Consider the following 13,389-nt stretch of genomic DNA (forward strand, 5'->3'; position numbering starts at 1 on the left):
ACTGCATTCAGGCTGCAGGATGGGGCAGCATGGGGCTCACCTCGTCCATTTCCTTTCTCTCAAGTGTCCCCGCCCTGTGCTGCCCGTGGTCCAGTGTCCGCAAGCCATTGCATCACGTGATTTGTCTAGTTTTCTAGTCACGGGAACGTAGATCTGCCTGAAGAGTAAATTTGTTCCCTGTTCCTCTCTCATGGCCAGAAGTTGAACTTTTTAACCTCTCCTTTTGGGATGGATTTTTAATGTTAGCAGATCCTTAAAAAAAAAAAACAAAAAACCAAAAAACAAAAAAACACCCTGTCTTATGAGTTCCCATTGTGGCGCAGTGGGTTAATGACCTGGCTTGTCCCTGTCGAGGTGCCAGTTCGATCCCCAGCCCGGTGCAGTGGGTTAAGGATCCAGGGTCACTGTAGCTGTGGTGTAGGTTGCAGCTCTATCTTTTTGTTATTGATAATTACTTTTAGTATGTTTTAGAAAACAAAGTGTCCATATGACAAGTCTTTGGATTCCTTGAGGCTTACCTTGTGGCTTTATTCGTCCTCCCGAAGGACAAATAGACGCGTTAGATGTGGAGAGGGGAGCACCAGGAGGCAGGAAGGACCCAGGTCCCGAGGGTCCTTGGAAGCTGCAAGAGAAGCTCAGTCCTTCTGATGTGAAACAGATAAGATTTCGGCCCCGGGCAGAGAGTATTTTGCAGACCGTGTTCTCTCAGAGTTCTGGAAGGAGGTTTCCATTGGTCATTCCTCCTCTCCTGACCTCTGCGCGCGTTGGCTCTAGGGGTTGGGGGCCGTGTCTTGGTCTGATCTGTTCTTTTCCTTATGTTTGTAGATGGAGGTTAAGGTAACAAGCTCAGCCCCCATTGAGAACTGGGTTGCTCTCTGGGAACTGAGGGGTCCTGAGGCCAAGCACCTCAGCAAAGGCAAGGTTCTGGGCTTGATAACTGGTCAGAGCTGCTCTTGGCCATGGTCAGTCAGGTCAGTGCCACCACCCTCTCCTGGAGGGCAGCCAAGGAGGGCTGCTTGGAGGTGGGTGCCCACGTGGTCAAGGGGTGCTCGAGCACCTACCTTGACCTCCAGTAGACTCTCAAGAGCTGGGGGCAGTTGAGGGTCTGTAGGACTGGCCGCCTCCCCTCACAGTGGCCCCTGGCCAAGGTCTTACTTGCTGAATGCTTTGTCCCGGACAGAGTGTGTGTCTGCTTCCTCCTGCCTCAGTCCAAGGCCGATCCATAGAGCAGAGTGGAGACACAGCACAAAGCAGGTGGCTCGTCTTTACTTTCCAACTATTAAGAATAGATTGATCTGTCTATCTGTCTGTATCTATCTATCCATCCATCCATCCATCCATCTATCCATCCATGTACCATCTCTGCTTTTTACTTAACACTGAAACTTCCACATCAGTAGAGAAGCATTTTTTCATTGCTATTATAACAACACAGCCTTTCATGGTAGGTGCAAACCTTACATGATATTTTTTTTATTTTGTGATTTTTATTTTTTCCATTATTATTGGTTTGCAGTGTCCTGTCCATTTTCTACTGTACAGCACAGTGACCCAGTCACACATACACATATACATTCTTTTTCTCACATTATCCTCCATCATGCTCCATCCCAAGGGACTAGATATAGTTCCCAGGGCTATCCAGCAGGATCTCATTGCATATTCATTCCAAAATTGGACGAAACTTTCCTTGAACAAGATACACGCACCTGTATGTTCATTGCAGCACAATTGCAATGTTGTTCATTCACAACAGCCGAGATACGGAACCAACCCAAATGTCCATCAGCAGATGATGGATTAAGAAGATGTGGTTCATAGAAACGTATATGTACACAATGAAATACTACTGAAACGATTTTAACTAATGGACATTTAGATTCTTCTCAACCTCTTGATATTTCAGATGATCTTGGAACCTCTGCATATATCCTACACCCCCTCTGCAGTGAGGCAGGCTGAGAAACTGACTATTTCCATTTCACAGATGGGACTATTGACACTCAGAAAGGTCTAGAGGCTTGTCCAGGATCGCCTAGCTGCTAAGTGGAAGGATAGAGCCTAAAGCTCGGGTCTCGGGATGCTCTCCCTGTGCTCTAGGAGCACATTTTTATTAGAGGGCAATATTTCAGTTAATCTTTGCTGTGTCCTCTTGCTGTTTTTGCACAGAGTATATATAAATCTCTCCTAAGTATTCTTGAGGAGCATTGACGTGGAAATGAGTGTGCCACGCCCGCATTTTCTGCTCACCCTGTACTCCCGGTATTATTTTAATGATGTGGGCATGTCTGCCACTTACCACGCACCCATCCCTTATTCATTCACCTGCTCCAGGTTGCACGCTACGCTGGGTGTGCACACTTCATTAGCAATCCCTTCACCAGCAGGGCACCTCGTCACTGCACTTGGCTGTGTGCCCTGTTGTGTTGTTTCTGCAGTGGCCTCAGCAATTGTGCAGAGGTGGCTGGCACATCCGTCGGGAACAGCTTTTCACATGCCCGTCATTTCAGAAGCATCCAGAGTTTAAGCCTGAGATTAATGTGCACGTTTTCAGCTGACCTGACGAGAGCAAACCGGTGGCAAGGGTCCTTATAAAGCTCAGAAAAGAAGGTGCATTGACAGCGAGTATGCATTTTACTCGCTGCATCCATCCATCCGCCCACAAAGACTGGGGAAGCGTCCAGATGGTTCTCTTCTTGTCTCTCCTGGCCTCTGTTTCATCCCCTGAGGCCAACTGTCAGCATCTAAAGTTCGAAGGGAAGTTTCGTGGTTTCCCACCGGCCCCCAGACCGCATCCAGATTCCCGAACAGAGCAGGCAGGGCCTCCCAGGCCAGCTTCCGCTTACCTGTCTAACCCTTTAGTCCGCTCCTACTTTTCACAAACCAGAAGGCTGCCGTGGTTATCTCTGGACTAGTTGGAATGTAGTAACTGTTTTCTATCTTGTCCATTCTAAAGTTTTACTTTTCGTTTTGATCAAACCGAGGCACCCATGCATCCTTTTAAAAGAGTCATAATTCTCTAAGGTTTGTGCCGGGGGGAAAAAAGCAGTTCTCTCAACCACACATACGCATTTTTAAATCCTCAGGGATAAGTGCTTTTATTTTTCAATTTTTTGATTATTTTGTTTTTGCTGTTGACCCCCATACCTTTAAAATGCATGCCGGTCTTCCAGTTTCTTGATTTCTTTGCTTCGGATGTTATCTGTTCGCTTCTCTTTATGGGAGGTGAGATGTACCGGTCTTCTTTGAACCTGTAGCACATGAACTTGGGTTGTGCTTTTGGCTCCTGCGCAGGGGAAACGGTACACACTGACCAAAGAGGGCTGCACACTTGCAGGGACCTGCCTGTGGGGGCTCAGAAGGTGAAGCCCGAGAAGCATTAGACTGTATCACGGTAGCACATTTTCTAGAGAAAGTATGACAAGTAGTTGTAACGTACAGGCACAGGAATGTGCTGCTTTGGTGGGTGAATGAGGGGGGCGCATGGAGTCCCTCATCCAGAAGCGGCTGGGCCCCTCAGGTTTGGGGCTCTCCCCCCAGGAGCTCTGTGCCAGAAGAGCAAACGGTGGCAGCTGGGACGAGGAGAAGGAGGGGAAGGAAACAGAGAAGCGGGTGACGGATGTGCGGAGTGAGGATGCTTCAGGGTGGCTTGTTGGGGATCAGAGACCCAAAGGACAAAGTCTTCAGGAGAAGGAGGATGTGGGCCCTTTGGTGCAGAGAATGTGGCTCCTAGACGTAGAGCCTGGGGTGCAGGACCATGAGCCATCGGGAGCGGTTAGAGTCCCGGTGTGTGGGTGGAGGGGGGCTGAGCAGCCCGGACTCTTCCAGCTGGACCTCCGCTGGGATCGGAGTGAGAGAGCCTCGGAGGCCGTGCTGGGAAGACTGAACGTGCATGGTGGAGGATGGGGCGCCTTGAAGGATTTTGCGCTGGAGAGCAAAACAGTTCGATTGCCCTCCAGGGAGATCCCTGTGGAGTCCAGAAGCTAGACTCCAGAAGCCCCGCAGCGGTCTTGATAAGCAGAGATGCCCTCGAGACCTTAAATTGCGCCCTGCTGCGCTGGAGCAATTTGAGGCCTCACTCAGGGTCCTGAGTTTGTGACTGGCTGAGCTGCCCGCACAGGTACAGACACAGGGCGCTCTTTGTAAGCCACGTGCTCTGTCCTCACGGCCCCCCGGCTTAGCGCTCTCTGGTCTCTGGCTGATCCCTCCAGGTCCGAGGAGAGCTGCTTCGGGAGAGAGTGCAGCAGCTGGAGGCCCAGGAGGGACACTTTGCCGAGTCCCTGGTCTCCCTGCAGTTCCAGAAGGCGGCCAGGAGGGCCAGGACCCTGTGGGCGTACACCGCCCTCCTGACCGTCCAGGACCTGCTCCTGCAGGAGCTGAGTGCGTCCGAGACCCTGACCAAGTCGGCCTGCGCGCAGATCCTGGAGTCACACAGCCCGGTGAGTGGGGGACCCGGGGAGGAGGAGAGTGGGGGCTGCACCGCATCCCTCTCCTTCCGAGGGCGGCCGCCTCCCTTTCTCCCACCACCAAGGGGCCCGTCGATGGTCCGCCTGGGCCGCAGGGTGCTGGGGAGGGTCGAGTGGGTGCGCTCTGCAGCCCAAGGCTATGTCTTGGCTCCTAGGAAGCAGACCTCTTGAATGTTCCCGTTTTTAGCATCTGGGAAACCGGATGCCCCTTGCCGCTGCCAGCGGCAGAAGTGCTTCTTTCGCGGAGTTATGAAAAATAGCCGTGTAGCTTGCAATTAATGGCGCCTTGGAGGCAGCGAAATATCGGATTCTTTTTTTTTTAATTTTCATAAGTCTAATGATCCCCATCATTCCTACGCGCTGCATTTTTTTTCAAGGCCTGAGAGGTATATTCATAAAACAAAAGCTACCGGCATAACTCTTTTGAGGACTGATTTTAAGTCCTTTATGTGCAATTTTTAGAATTTCCTGCATCATTATAGTATAATAGTTACTTAGAGTGAGAAAAGGGAATTTGCATTTATTGAGTGCTGTGCCGCGTGTGTGTGGCAGGCAGGCACTAACGAGCTTTGAATGGGCATGGCCTCGTTTAAGCGTTAATAATTCTTTCCTTAATCATGTGTCTTTTGAGATGATCATTTAAGCCTGATTGATGATAAGTTGCAATTGTATGCACCTTTGCAATTATGCTCTTTGTCAGAAATTATGTGTATTAATCATTGAGTCATGCTGTGGAGTAGGTACCGCGTTCCTGTGCTCGGTTCTCAGGTAAAGAAACGAGATTCGAGCAGGTGACAGGTCAGGTTCTTTCTAAGGTCCGCGTAGCTAATAAGGTACAGGACCCAGAAATGCATCTGTTTCTGACTTCACCCTGCTGGGTCACGTTTATGGACTATCCCGGTTGATCTTGCCAAGCAGGGGGCCCCATAATTTCTTTACAAAAGTCACAAATGATATTAGACTCTGAAGGAGTTCCCGTTGTGGCTTCAGTGGTAATGAACCCGACTAGTGTCCATAAGGATGCAGGTTTGATTCCCGGCCTGGCTCAGGGATTTAAGCATCCAGCGTTGCCGTGAGCTGTGGTGTAGGTCACAGAGGCGGCTCAGATCCCACGTTGCTGTGGTTGTGGTGTAGGCCGGCAGCTGCGGCTATGATTTGCTGTCTAGCCTGGGAACCTCCATATGCTGCAAGCCAACCAAAAAAAATTAGACTCCGAAGAGTCCAGGCTATTTTTCCTGCAAGCATTGTGCACCCTGTACTGTGACACCGCTTTTAGGGAAAGGGAGGAAGAGGGCACTCATTGGCATCCAGCACAAAACATCCAGACGCTGCATGAATGCATGGCAGTAGAAACCCCCGGGCAGTGGGAAGAGAAAGCCACCTGTGGTCCAGAGGAGCCACCAGCGTGACCCGACCACCTTCAGCCCTGCAGGGCGGAGGGGAGTCGTCCCTGTGAGTCGCTCGTCGCAGTCTTCTGCAAATGTGAGCGAGGAATCCGAACATATTTTAGCCATCCAGTCAGGAAGCCTCCAAAGTGATACATTTTTTTTTAATGATTTTTATTTTTTCCATTATAGCTGCTTTACAGTGTTCTGTCGATTTTCTGCTGTACAGCAGGGTGACCCAGTCACACATACATATATATACATTCTTTTTCTCACATTGCCCTCCATCCTGCTCCATCCCAAGGGACTAGATGTGGTTCCCAGGGCTATCCAGCCAGAGCCATACAGTTCAATGGTTCCGGACTGAATGGCTGCCCTGGCACGTGGCTGAAGCAAAGGCAGATCCTCTGTCTGCAGAGAGAAAAATATTCTCGATCCATCCGCCTCAAGATTGCCAGATTGTGTTCAGCCAAGTAGGAATTCTCAACTAAGAGTTTCAAAATCTCCGAACACATCAAGAAGCAAGGCAAGATGACTTTACACAGGAGAAACAGAAACCCAGATTAAGCTTCCCAAAGACTTTCGTGGTCTGAATGATCGGTATAGAAGATAAAATAATGATTTAAGAAATGATTAAAGAAAAATATACCAAAATGATTTAAAAGTTTCATTCCCTCAGACAGCAATGTGATTCGATCCTTGTGTATATATAGCAAAAGACCTCAAACAACAGCAACCACAAAAATTGACCAAACAACAGTGAGCAATCCGTAGGTCCGTGATCATAGCGGGAAGTTTCAGCACGCCTCCCTCTGTGGTTGATTGTTGATCAAATGAAACACGAGTGAATGTGTAGATGAACGAAATCACATATTTAACAATCTGTGTGACACGTACACGTGCACACGCTCGGGGCTGACCATGCACGAATATACGTTCTTCCTATTGAAACCGTTAAAAAGTAATCGACCGAATGCATACCGTATTGACCGCCTTTTTGAAAAAGAGCAATTAAGGTTAAATCCATTTTGTAAAAGATGAAGACGTCCATACTTTGGAAGCCTTATGCATACTTCTGGATAATTCATGAGTCAAAGACAGCATAAAATTCAAAGAACAGAAAAATATTGTAGATATAAGCTATCAAAATTTGCAGGATTCAACTAAAGCGGTTTTTAGAGAGAAATTAATGCCCTAAACTTACATTGGAAAAGACGAAAGCCTCACAATTTAAATTGTATAAAACAAGGGAAACCAACCACAAAATGAACCTACAAAAAATAGAAGGAAGTAAGAGAGCATGAGTAAAATTAAAAATGAAACCACTGCAGAGAAAATAAAGTGAAAAGTTTAATTAAAAAAAAAGTCTAATAAAATATACAAATAATGGCCAAATTGACCATTTAAAAAAGAGACAAGGGGCAAATGATATCATAAGTATAAAAAGCAGCTTATCAAAAGAATTTTGGGGGGCCCTCCTTGGCAGTCCAGAGTTCCTGGACCAGGGATCGAACCAGAGCTCAGCAGTGTCAGTACCTGATCCTTAACCACTAGGCCATCAAGGAACTCCTAGAATTTTTAAAAATAAGAGAATTCTGTGAATAGTAATTCTGAATAGTTGAATTTAAACACTGAAATAGAACAGAAAATTTTCTTTAAAACTGTGGATGACCACTCCCTGGCTCAAGTAGGAAAAAAAGGAATATAGTCTTATTACCATGAAAGAAATTGACTCAGTGGTTTAGAAATCTCTCCCTCTCCCTCTCCCTCTCCCTCTCCCTCCCTCCCTCCCTCTCTCTCTCTCTCTCTCTCTCTCTCTCTCTCTCTCTCTCACACACACACACACTCACACACAAATATCTAACCTCGATAGTTTTATAGGTGAGCTCCACCAAACTTTAACGTAGCAAGTTTTCCTAATCGCATATGCAGACTATTTCTAATGTTAAAAAAATAGGGAATAGGCCTCATTTCATGAAGCTCAAATAACCTTGACACCCAAACCAGACATAAATGAAAAAGAGCAGTTAGAGTTCGGTCTTACTTAGGAGCATAGGTGTGCTGTTCATAAAAGAAGCATTAACCTTCTCCAGCCATCTATAAAAAAATGTAACCCAGCATGACCAGACCGAGTTTTCCCAGCAGTATAAGACTGGTTTAACTTTAAAACATTCACCTACAAAATCCATCAGTTAGCTTAAATAAACTAAATAAAATTAAATAAATAGATGAAAGGAACTACCCACATGGTCATGTTGGTACACACAGAACAAGTATTTTCTTGAAGGCAGCACTCTTCCAATATAAGACGCCTTAGGACATTAATAAGAGGTGGAAATTCCTGCAGGTTTTTTGCCCAAAACCCACAGCAAGTGGCACTGGCAGGTGATTGGCGTGTGTGCTGGGGTTGTGGGCACTGTTGGAATTATAGGTGAAGCAAGCGAGGACTTCAGAGGAAGGGCAGGTCCAAGCGCATGTGCCAAACAAGTTAGGAGCAAAATAAGATACAGAGAGATTCTGATTTTCAACTCACCCTTCATCTCCTCATTATAAACGCTCTGAGAGCTACCTCAGTTCAGCCCCAAGACACCTAATGGCCCTTTTCACTTGCAAACGACCCTCGTTTCTATTCGTAATTGGATGGCACAAAACTGACGTTTTCCGTTTGGTCTCAAAGCCCTTTGGAGTAACATCTCCTGTGTTTAGAGGAGTTAATGTGTCCCGAACTGGAAGCAGCTGATAATAAATCAGAGGAGGTTATATCATTAAATTCCTGCTAAGTCATTGGATATGATGCCTTTTTTTTTTTTTCTTTTTGGAGCAAAGATGGGCATTTGAAGAGAAGACACATCTGTCATTTTGTGCCCGATACGAGACTTTCCTTCTGCAATTTGATCGTTTTGTGAAAGCCACTTTCCCATTGGGAACGGGCTTTTAGGCTATTACACGTTTAGGAGAATTAGAAAAGCATGAAATGAAATGATTTGGAAGCAATGACTCCTAAGAAAACTATATCAAGTCCCCCTCATTCGATGAAAGATTTAGACTCATTTTATGAAATTGGGACATAACGCAAGACATAATTGAATTGCAGGGCCATGGGGCAGTCATGGGCAAGTTTAAATCAGAGGGGCTTGCTCAGAACAGATAACACGACCCCGGACTCACGGTACCCATTGTATATGCATTTCCATTTCAATTGCTGCGTATCCTCTTTTTCAAGCCTGGGCTGGACATCTTCACCGCTTTGACTCACTGCCCATCACCCATCTGTCAATTCTGCCTGAATTTTCTCACTTCCAAACCTTGCTGCCCAGCTTTACTCCTCTGATAAATCTAGACCTGAAAAACAAAAATAACACCCTAGTAGCTCGCATCAACTGAGCTGTCATCAAGTCCAAGGCATCGTGTTAAGCATTTAGACCTTGGGTCAACCCCGGGATGTTTTTATTCCCATTCTATGGATGGAATCGAGGCTTTAAGACGTCACCGCACTTCACCACAGTCCTGCAGCCGGAGAGCAGAGACCACACCCCCTGCCTGCATCAGGTTCCACCTGCCTCCCTCTTTCCCTAATGCAGCCAGAGGAATCTTCCTGAAAAATCACACTGACCAGCCCCATTCCCAGCTCCATCTCTCACCTCCACGCCTCCCTCCCTCAGACCCTGCGATGTAGCCCCCGGACCTTCCTACAGCTTCCTGAGCACCTGAGACACATTCAGGCCGCTGTTCTTTTGAAGGACCTCTGCCTGGAATGCTCCTGCTCCCCCCTTCCCGCCCCCGCCAACTCCTCTTCATATTCTAAGGCAAGCCGAGGGTCGCCTCTTCTGTGAAGCCGGCTGTGATTGCCTTGGGCAGAGTTGGTCTCTCCCAGCTTTGTGCTCATATAACCCTCCATCTCCATTCCCTGAGATGGGCTATTACCTGTCACTGTAACTGGTGTTCGCACAACTGTCTCCCACACTAGGCTGAATTTCCAGGGTCTTGGGGTCATGTCTCATTCATCCCAGAATCCCTCGTGCCCAGTAAAAGGTCTGGAGCTCACTGTTTGTCTACCTATCTATCCATCCATCAATCCATCTATCCATCTGTCTATCCATCCAATCATCTATCTATCTAATCTATCCATCTGTCCATCCATCCATCCCTCCACCTATCCATCTCTCTATCTCTTTATCTATCTATCTGTCTGTCCGTCCGTCCGTCCATCTGTCCATCCATTTACCTATCCATCTCTCTATCTCTTTATCTATCTATCCATCCATCATCTATCTAATTTATCCATCCGTCCATCCATCCATCTACCTACCCATCTCTCTATCATCTATCTATCCATCCATCCATCCATCCATTTACCTATCCATCTATCTCTTTATCTATCTATCCATCCATCCATCTATCTGTCTGTCTATCTATGTTCTTCATCATCACGTATCCATCTATCTCTCTATCCATTCACTCAACAGATACCCACAGAGTGCTTACCAGACACAACAGAAGCAAGAGATGGAGCCCAGAGTCAGAGAAACATGAAACACTCTTCTCTCAGGTTCTTGGGACCTCAGGAAATTTACTTACTCTCTGTGCCTCCGCTACCTTATCTATAAAATAGGACATTAACAAATGCTTATTATGTAAAGATACCATGAAAAGAATCTAGCACCATGTAAGCATTCAGTCCATGCTAACTGCTATTATTATTATTAAGAAGAAGATGCTAATTACTGTGACTCCTTCCACAAGCCCTGTGCCTGCCTCCTCTGGGGAGAGAGATGAATAAGACAGTTATAGAGTCCCTGCTTCAGCATCTGAACTCTGGTGAAGAGAGCAGGCAATAAGGAAGACAATTCTAGAACCAAATCTTGGGTTCTAGTTGTGCTCAGTGGCAGGGGTTTGGGGGCCAGAACTGACCTCTGGGAGAAGCTGCCATCAGCAGCTTACAACCTGCAGGATCCACTTACCCCCCCCAACTTCCTAACCAGGGCTCACCCGGTCTCAGAAACCAGAGTGTGATGCATCAGCTCTCTGTGCTCTGCCTGTTTGGAGGACCCTGGCAGCTGTGGGTTTGAGCCGGCCTTCTGCACGCAGTGGGCTGGGGCTGGCACCTCCGTGGAAGTCTGGTGCATGACCAGGCTCCATGCTCCCAGACAGAACACACCGTTGTGAACTCATTAGCGCTGTTGGAAATGCTGTGTTTGGTTATGCTTCCATTTGGGCTGCAGCGACTAGAAGGACGATCAGAATTGGAAATCTCAGCACGACGGAAGCCCACGCTCAGAGCATCCCGGAGCGTCCATGGTCACCCATGCACTGGCCACGCTGTCACCTCATTTACCTCTCTGGCCATTTTCTCTTCTCTGACCCTGGTGGCCTAAGAATATAGATTTCTTCTGTTCAGCCAGTAAGAGACAGTATAGCTGGGGGTTAAGGACACACACTCTGGAGCCAGCTGGCCTGGCCCCATATTCTGGCTCTGCCACATAAGAGTTGCATGGCCCGGCAAATTACTCTGTCTCTCTGCCTCAGTGTCATCATCTGTAACGGGGAAAGTAAACGCGTATTCCGAGTTATAAGGATCCCGTGAGATGCATATGTGCAGGGCATTTAGAGCAGTGCCAGGCGTGACCTGAGCACAGTCAGTGCGAGGTGTGGTCCGCACTTGCTGGGCCAGCACAGCTTTCATCCAGTAGGAGGCGTGCTGATACCCGACCTATGTCAGTGACAGGTGAGAGCTGCCAGGTAGGTGCTAAGCGCTGCAGATACAAGGACGGGGATGCAGCCCTGCCCCCCCATCCCCGCCCCCCAGGAGCTCACAGCTCACACCCCAGCAGAAAATGGGGCACTGTCTTAGCTCCTGCTGCTGTATCCAAGGATGATAGATGCAGGACTTAAATAATAGACGTTTGTTTTCTCAGACTTGTGGAGGCTGGGAAGCCCAAGATCAAGATGCAGGCCAGTTCCCTTTCTGGTGAAGAATGTCTCCCTGGCTCTCAGACAGCCGCTTTCCCACTGTGTCCCCCTCGCAGGCACGGCAGAGAGGGGGCTCCAGTCTCTTCTCCCTATAAGGGCACTGATCCCATCATGGGGGCCTCACCCCCATGGCTTTATCTCCACCTAATTACCCCCCAAAGGTCCCCCCTCCAAACACCATCCCACTGGCGATTAGGGATTCAGCACGTGGACTTTGCAGAACCACAAACGCTCAGTCCGTAACAGGAAGATAGGAGGGGTGGTGGGGGGAGGAGGGGAGTCTGCATCTCCCCGGGGACTTGGGGACTTGGGGCGCCTGTCGTAGGTGCCTAACAGTTAGCTTTTGTGATTATATTGCAAGTGCCTGACACTCAGAGGCAGCCCTCTGAAATAAAGAGCTTGCCAACTAAAGAGCTAGATAAAAGCCAGGCCGCCTCACCCATGAAGTTCTGGGGAAAGTTCTGGTTGACCCACTTGCTCACATAACCCCATGGGTGACTCTCCTTTGCCTTCTACGCACCTTAATGCCTCCTCTTATGATTTAAGTTCACCAGCAAAGAGTGAACCCGTGAAACCCTAGGCACCCGAACCTCAACGCCCCCCCAAAAAGGCAGAGCCTTCGGTCCTACTTGTGACCCTGCCGTGTGGCCTGGGGGTGCCCTGTACCGTCCAGGACATGTGAGCAATAAACCTTGTTTTTTCAAGGTCTTTGATGGTTGTGGCCGAGGTGCGTCTGGCAGTCGTAAGAACCCCAAGGGCTGATCCCACATGGACACTGGCCCATCAGGGACATGTCCGTGGGGGCTGCCGCAAGGCACATGGACCCAGGTGACAGCCCCCAGGCGTCTCCAGCCAGCAGCATCACGGTCCAGAGACTGAGACCAGGCACAAGACAGAGCCCTTTCCTAAGGAGGTTCTTCTAAAGCCAGCCCTTGAAAGAATACTCGGAGTTGGCCGGGCAAGCAGAGAAAGGGCCTGCAGATGGGGCCATGGCACGTGCAAAGGCCCGGGGGTGCAGTTTCATCATATGGTTTGGGCAGGGCTGGATGGGAGAGGCAGCCAGAGGAGGATGTGCCAGGCCGGCAGCGCCATGCTGAGCAGGATTTTACCCTGCAGCCCGCCTGCCCCGTGCTCACTCCAGCCCTCTCTGTGCAGGAGCTCCAGGAGCTGGAGAGGAAGCTGGAGGACCAGCTGGCGCACCAGGAGGCAGCCCAGCTGCAGCGGGTGCTGGCCAGTCGGCAGCAATGGGCGGGCGAGGGGCCTGGGCTTCTACACCAGCCCGAGGAGACGGATTCTGAAAGGCAGATCTCCGCTGTCCTGCAGCGAGCCCTGAGCAAGGGGCAGAAGGTCCTGGAGCACCGGCAGCAGAGGTGAGCCAAGAGCTCCATGCTCAAGTCCCTGCAGGCCTGGGGGCACCTGGCTTCTCAGACTCTGCAGATCAGGGCCCAGGAGGTCGCCCTCGTGCAACCGTCTGATGCGCTGTCCCAGGCACGAGCTGCTAATGTCATAACACGCTGCTTCTTCCCTGACATCCATCTCAACCTCATTTTTTAATGTCTATTTAATAT

At 48.9% G+C, this 13,389-nt stretch overlaps 1 protein-coding gene across 3 annotated transcripts in view; it reads left to right on the plus strand.

Moving 5' to 3' along the window:
• Positions 1 to 13,389, plus strand: part of EVC2 (EvC ciliary complex subunit 2) — a 129,947-nt gene that overhangs the window by 96,367 nt on the left and 20,191 nt on the right. For all 3 annotated transcript variants that reach the window (XM_047798747.1, XM_047798746.1, XM_047798748.1), the window contains 2 exons: positions 4,212 to 4,439; positions 12,977 to 13,191. In XM_047798747.1, the coding sequence (XP_047654703.1) occupies positions 4,212 to 4,439; positions 12,977 to 13,191 (443 nt within the window). The remainder of the gene's footprint in view (positions 1 to 4,211; positions 4,440 to 12,976; positions 13,192 to 13,389) is intronic.

This window comes from Phacochoerus africanus, chromosome 10 (assembly GCF_016906955.1).
Source record: "Phacochoerus africanus isolate WHEZ1 chromosome 10, ROS_Pafr_v1, whole genome shotgun sequence".
Classification (NCBI taxonomy): domain Eukaryota; kingdom Metazoa; phylum Chordata; class Mammalia; order Artiodactyla; family Suidae; genus Phacochoerus; species Phacochoerus africanus.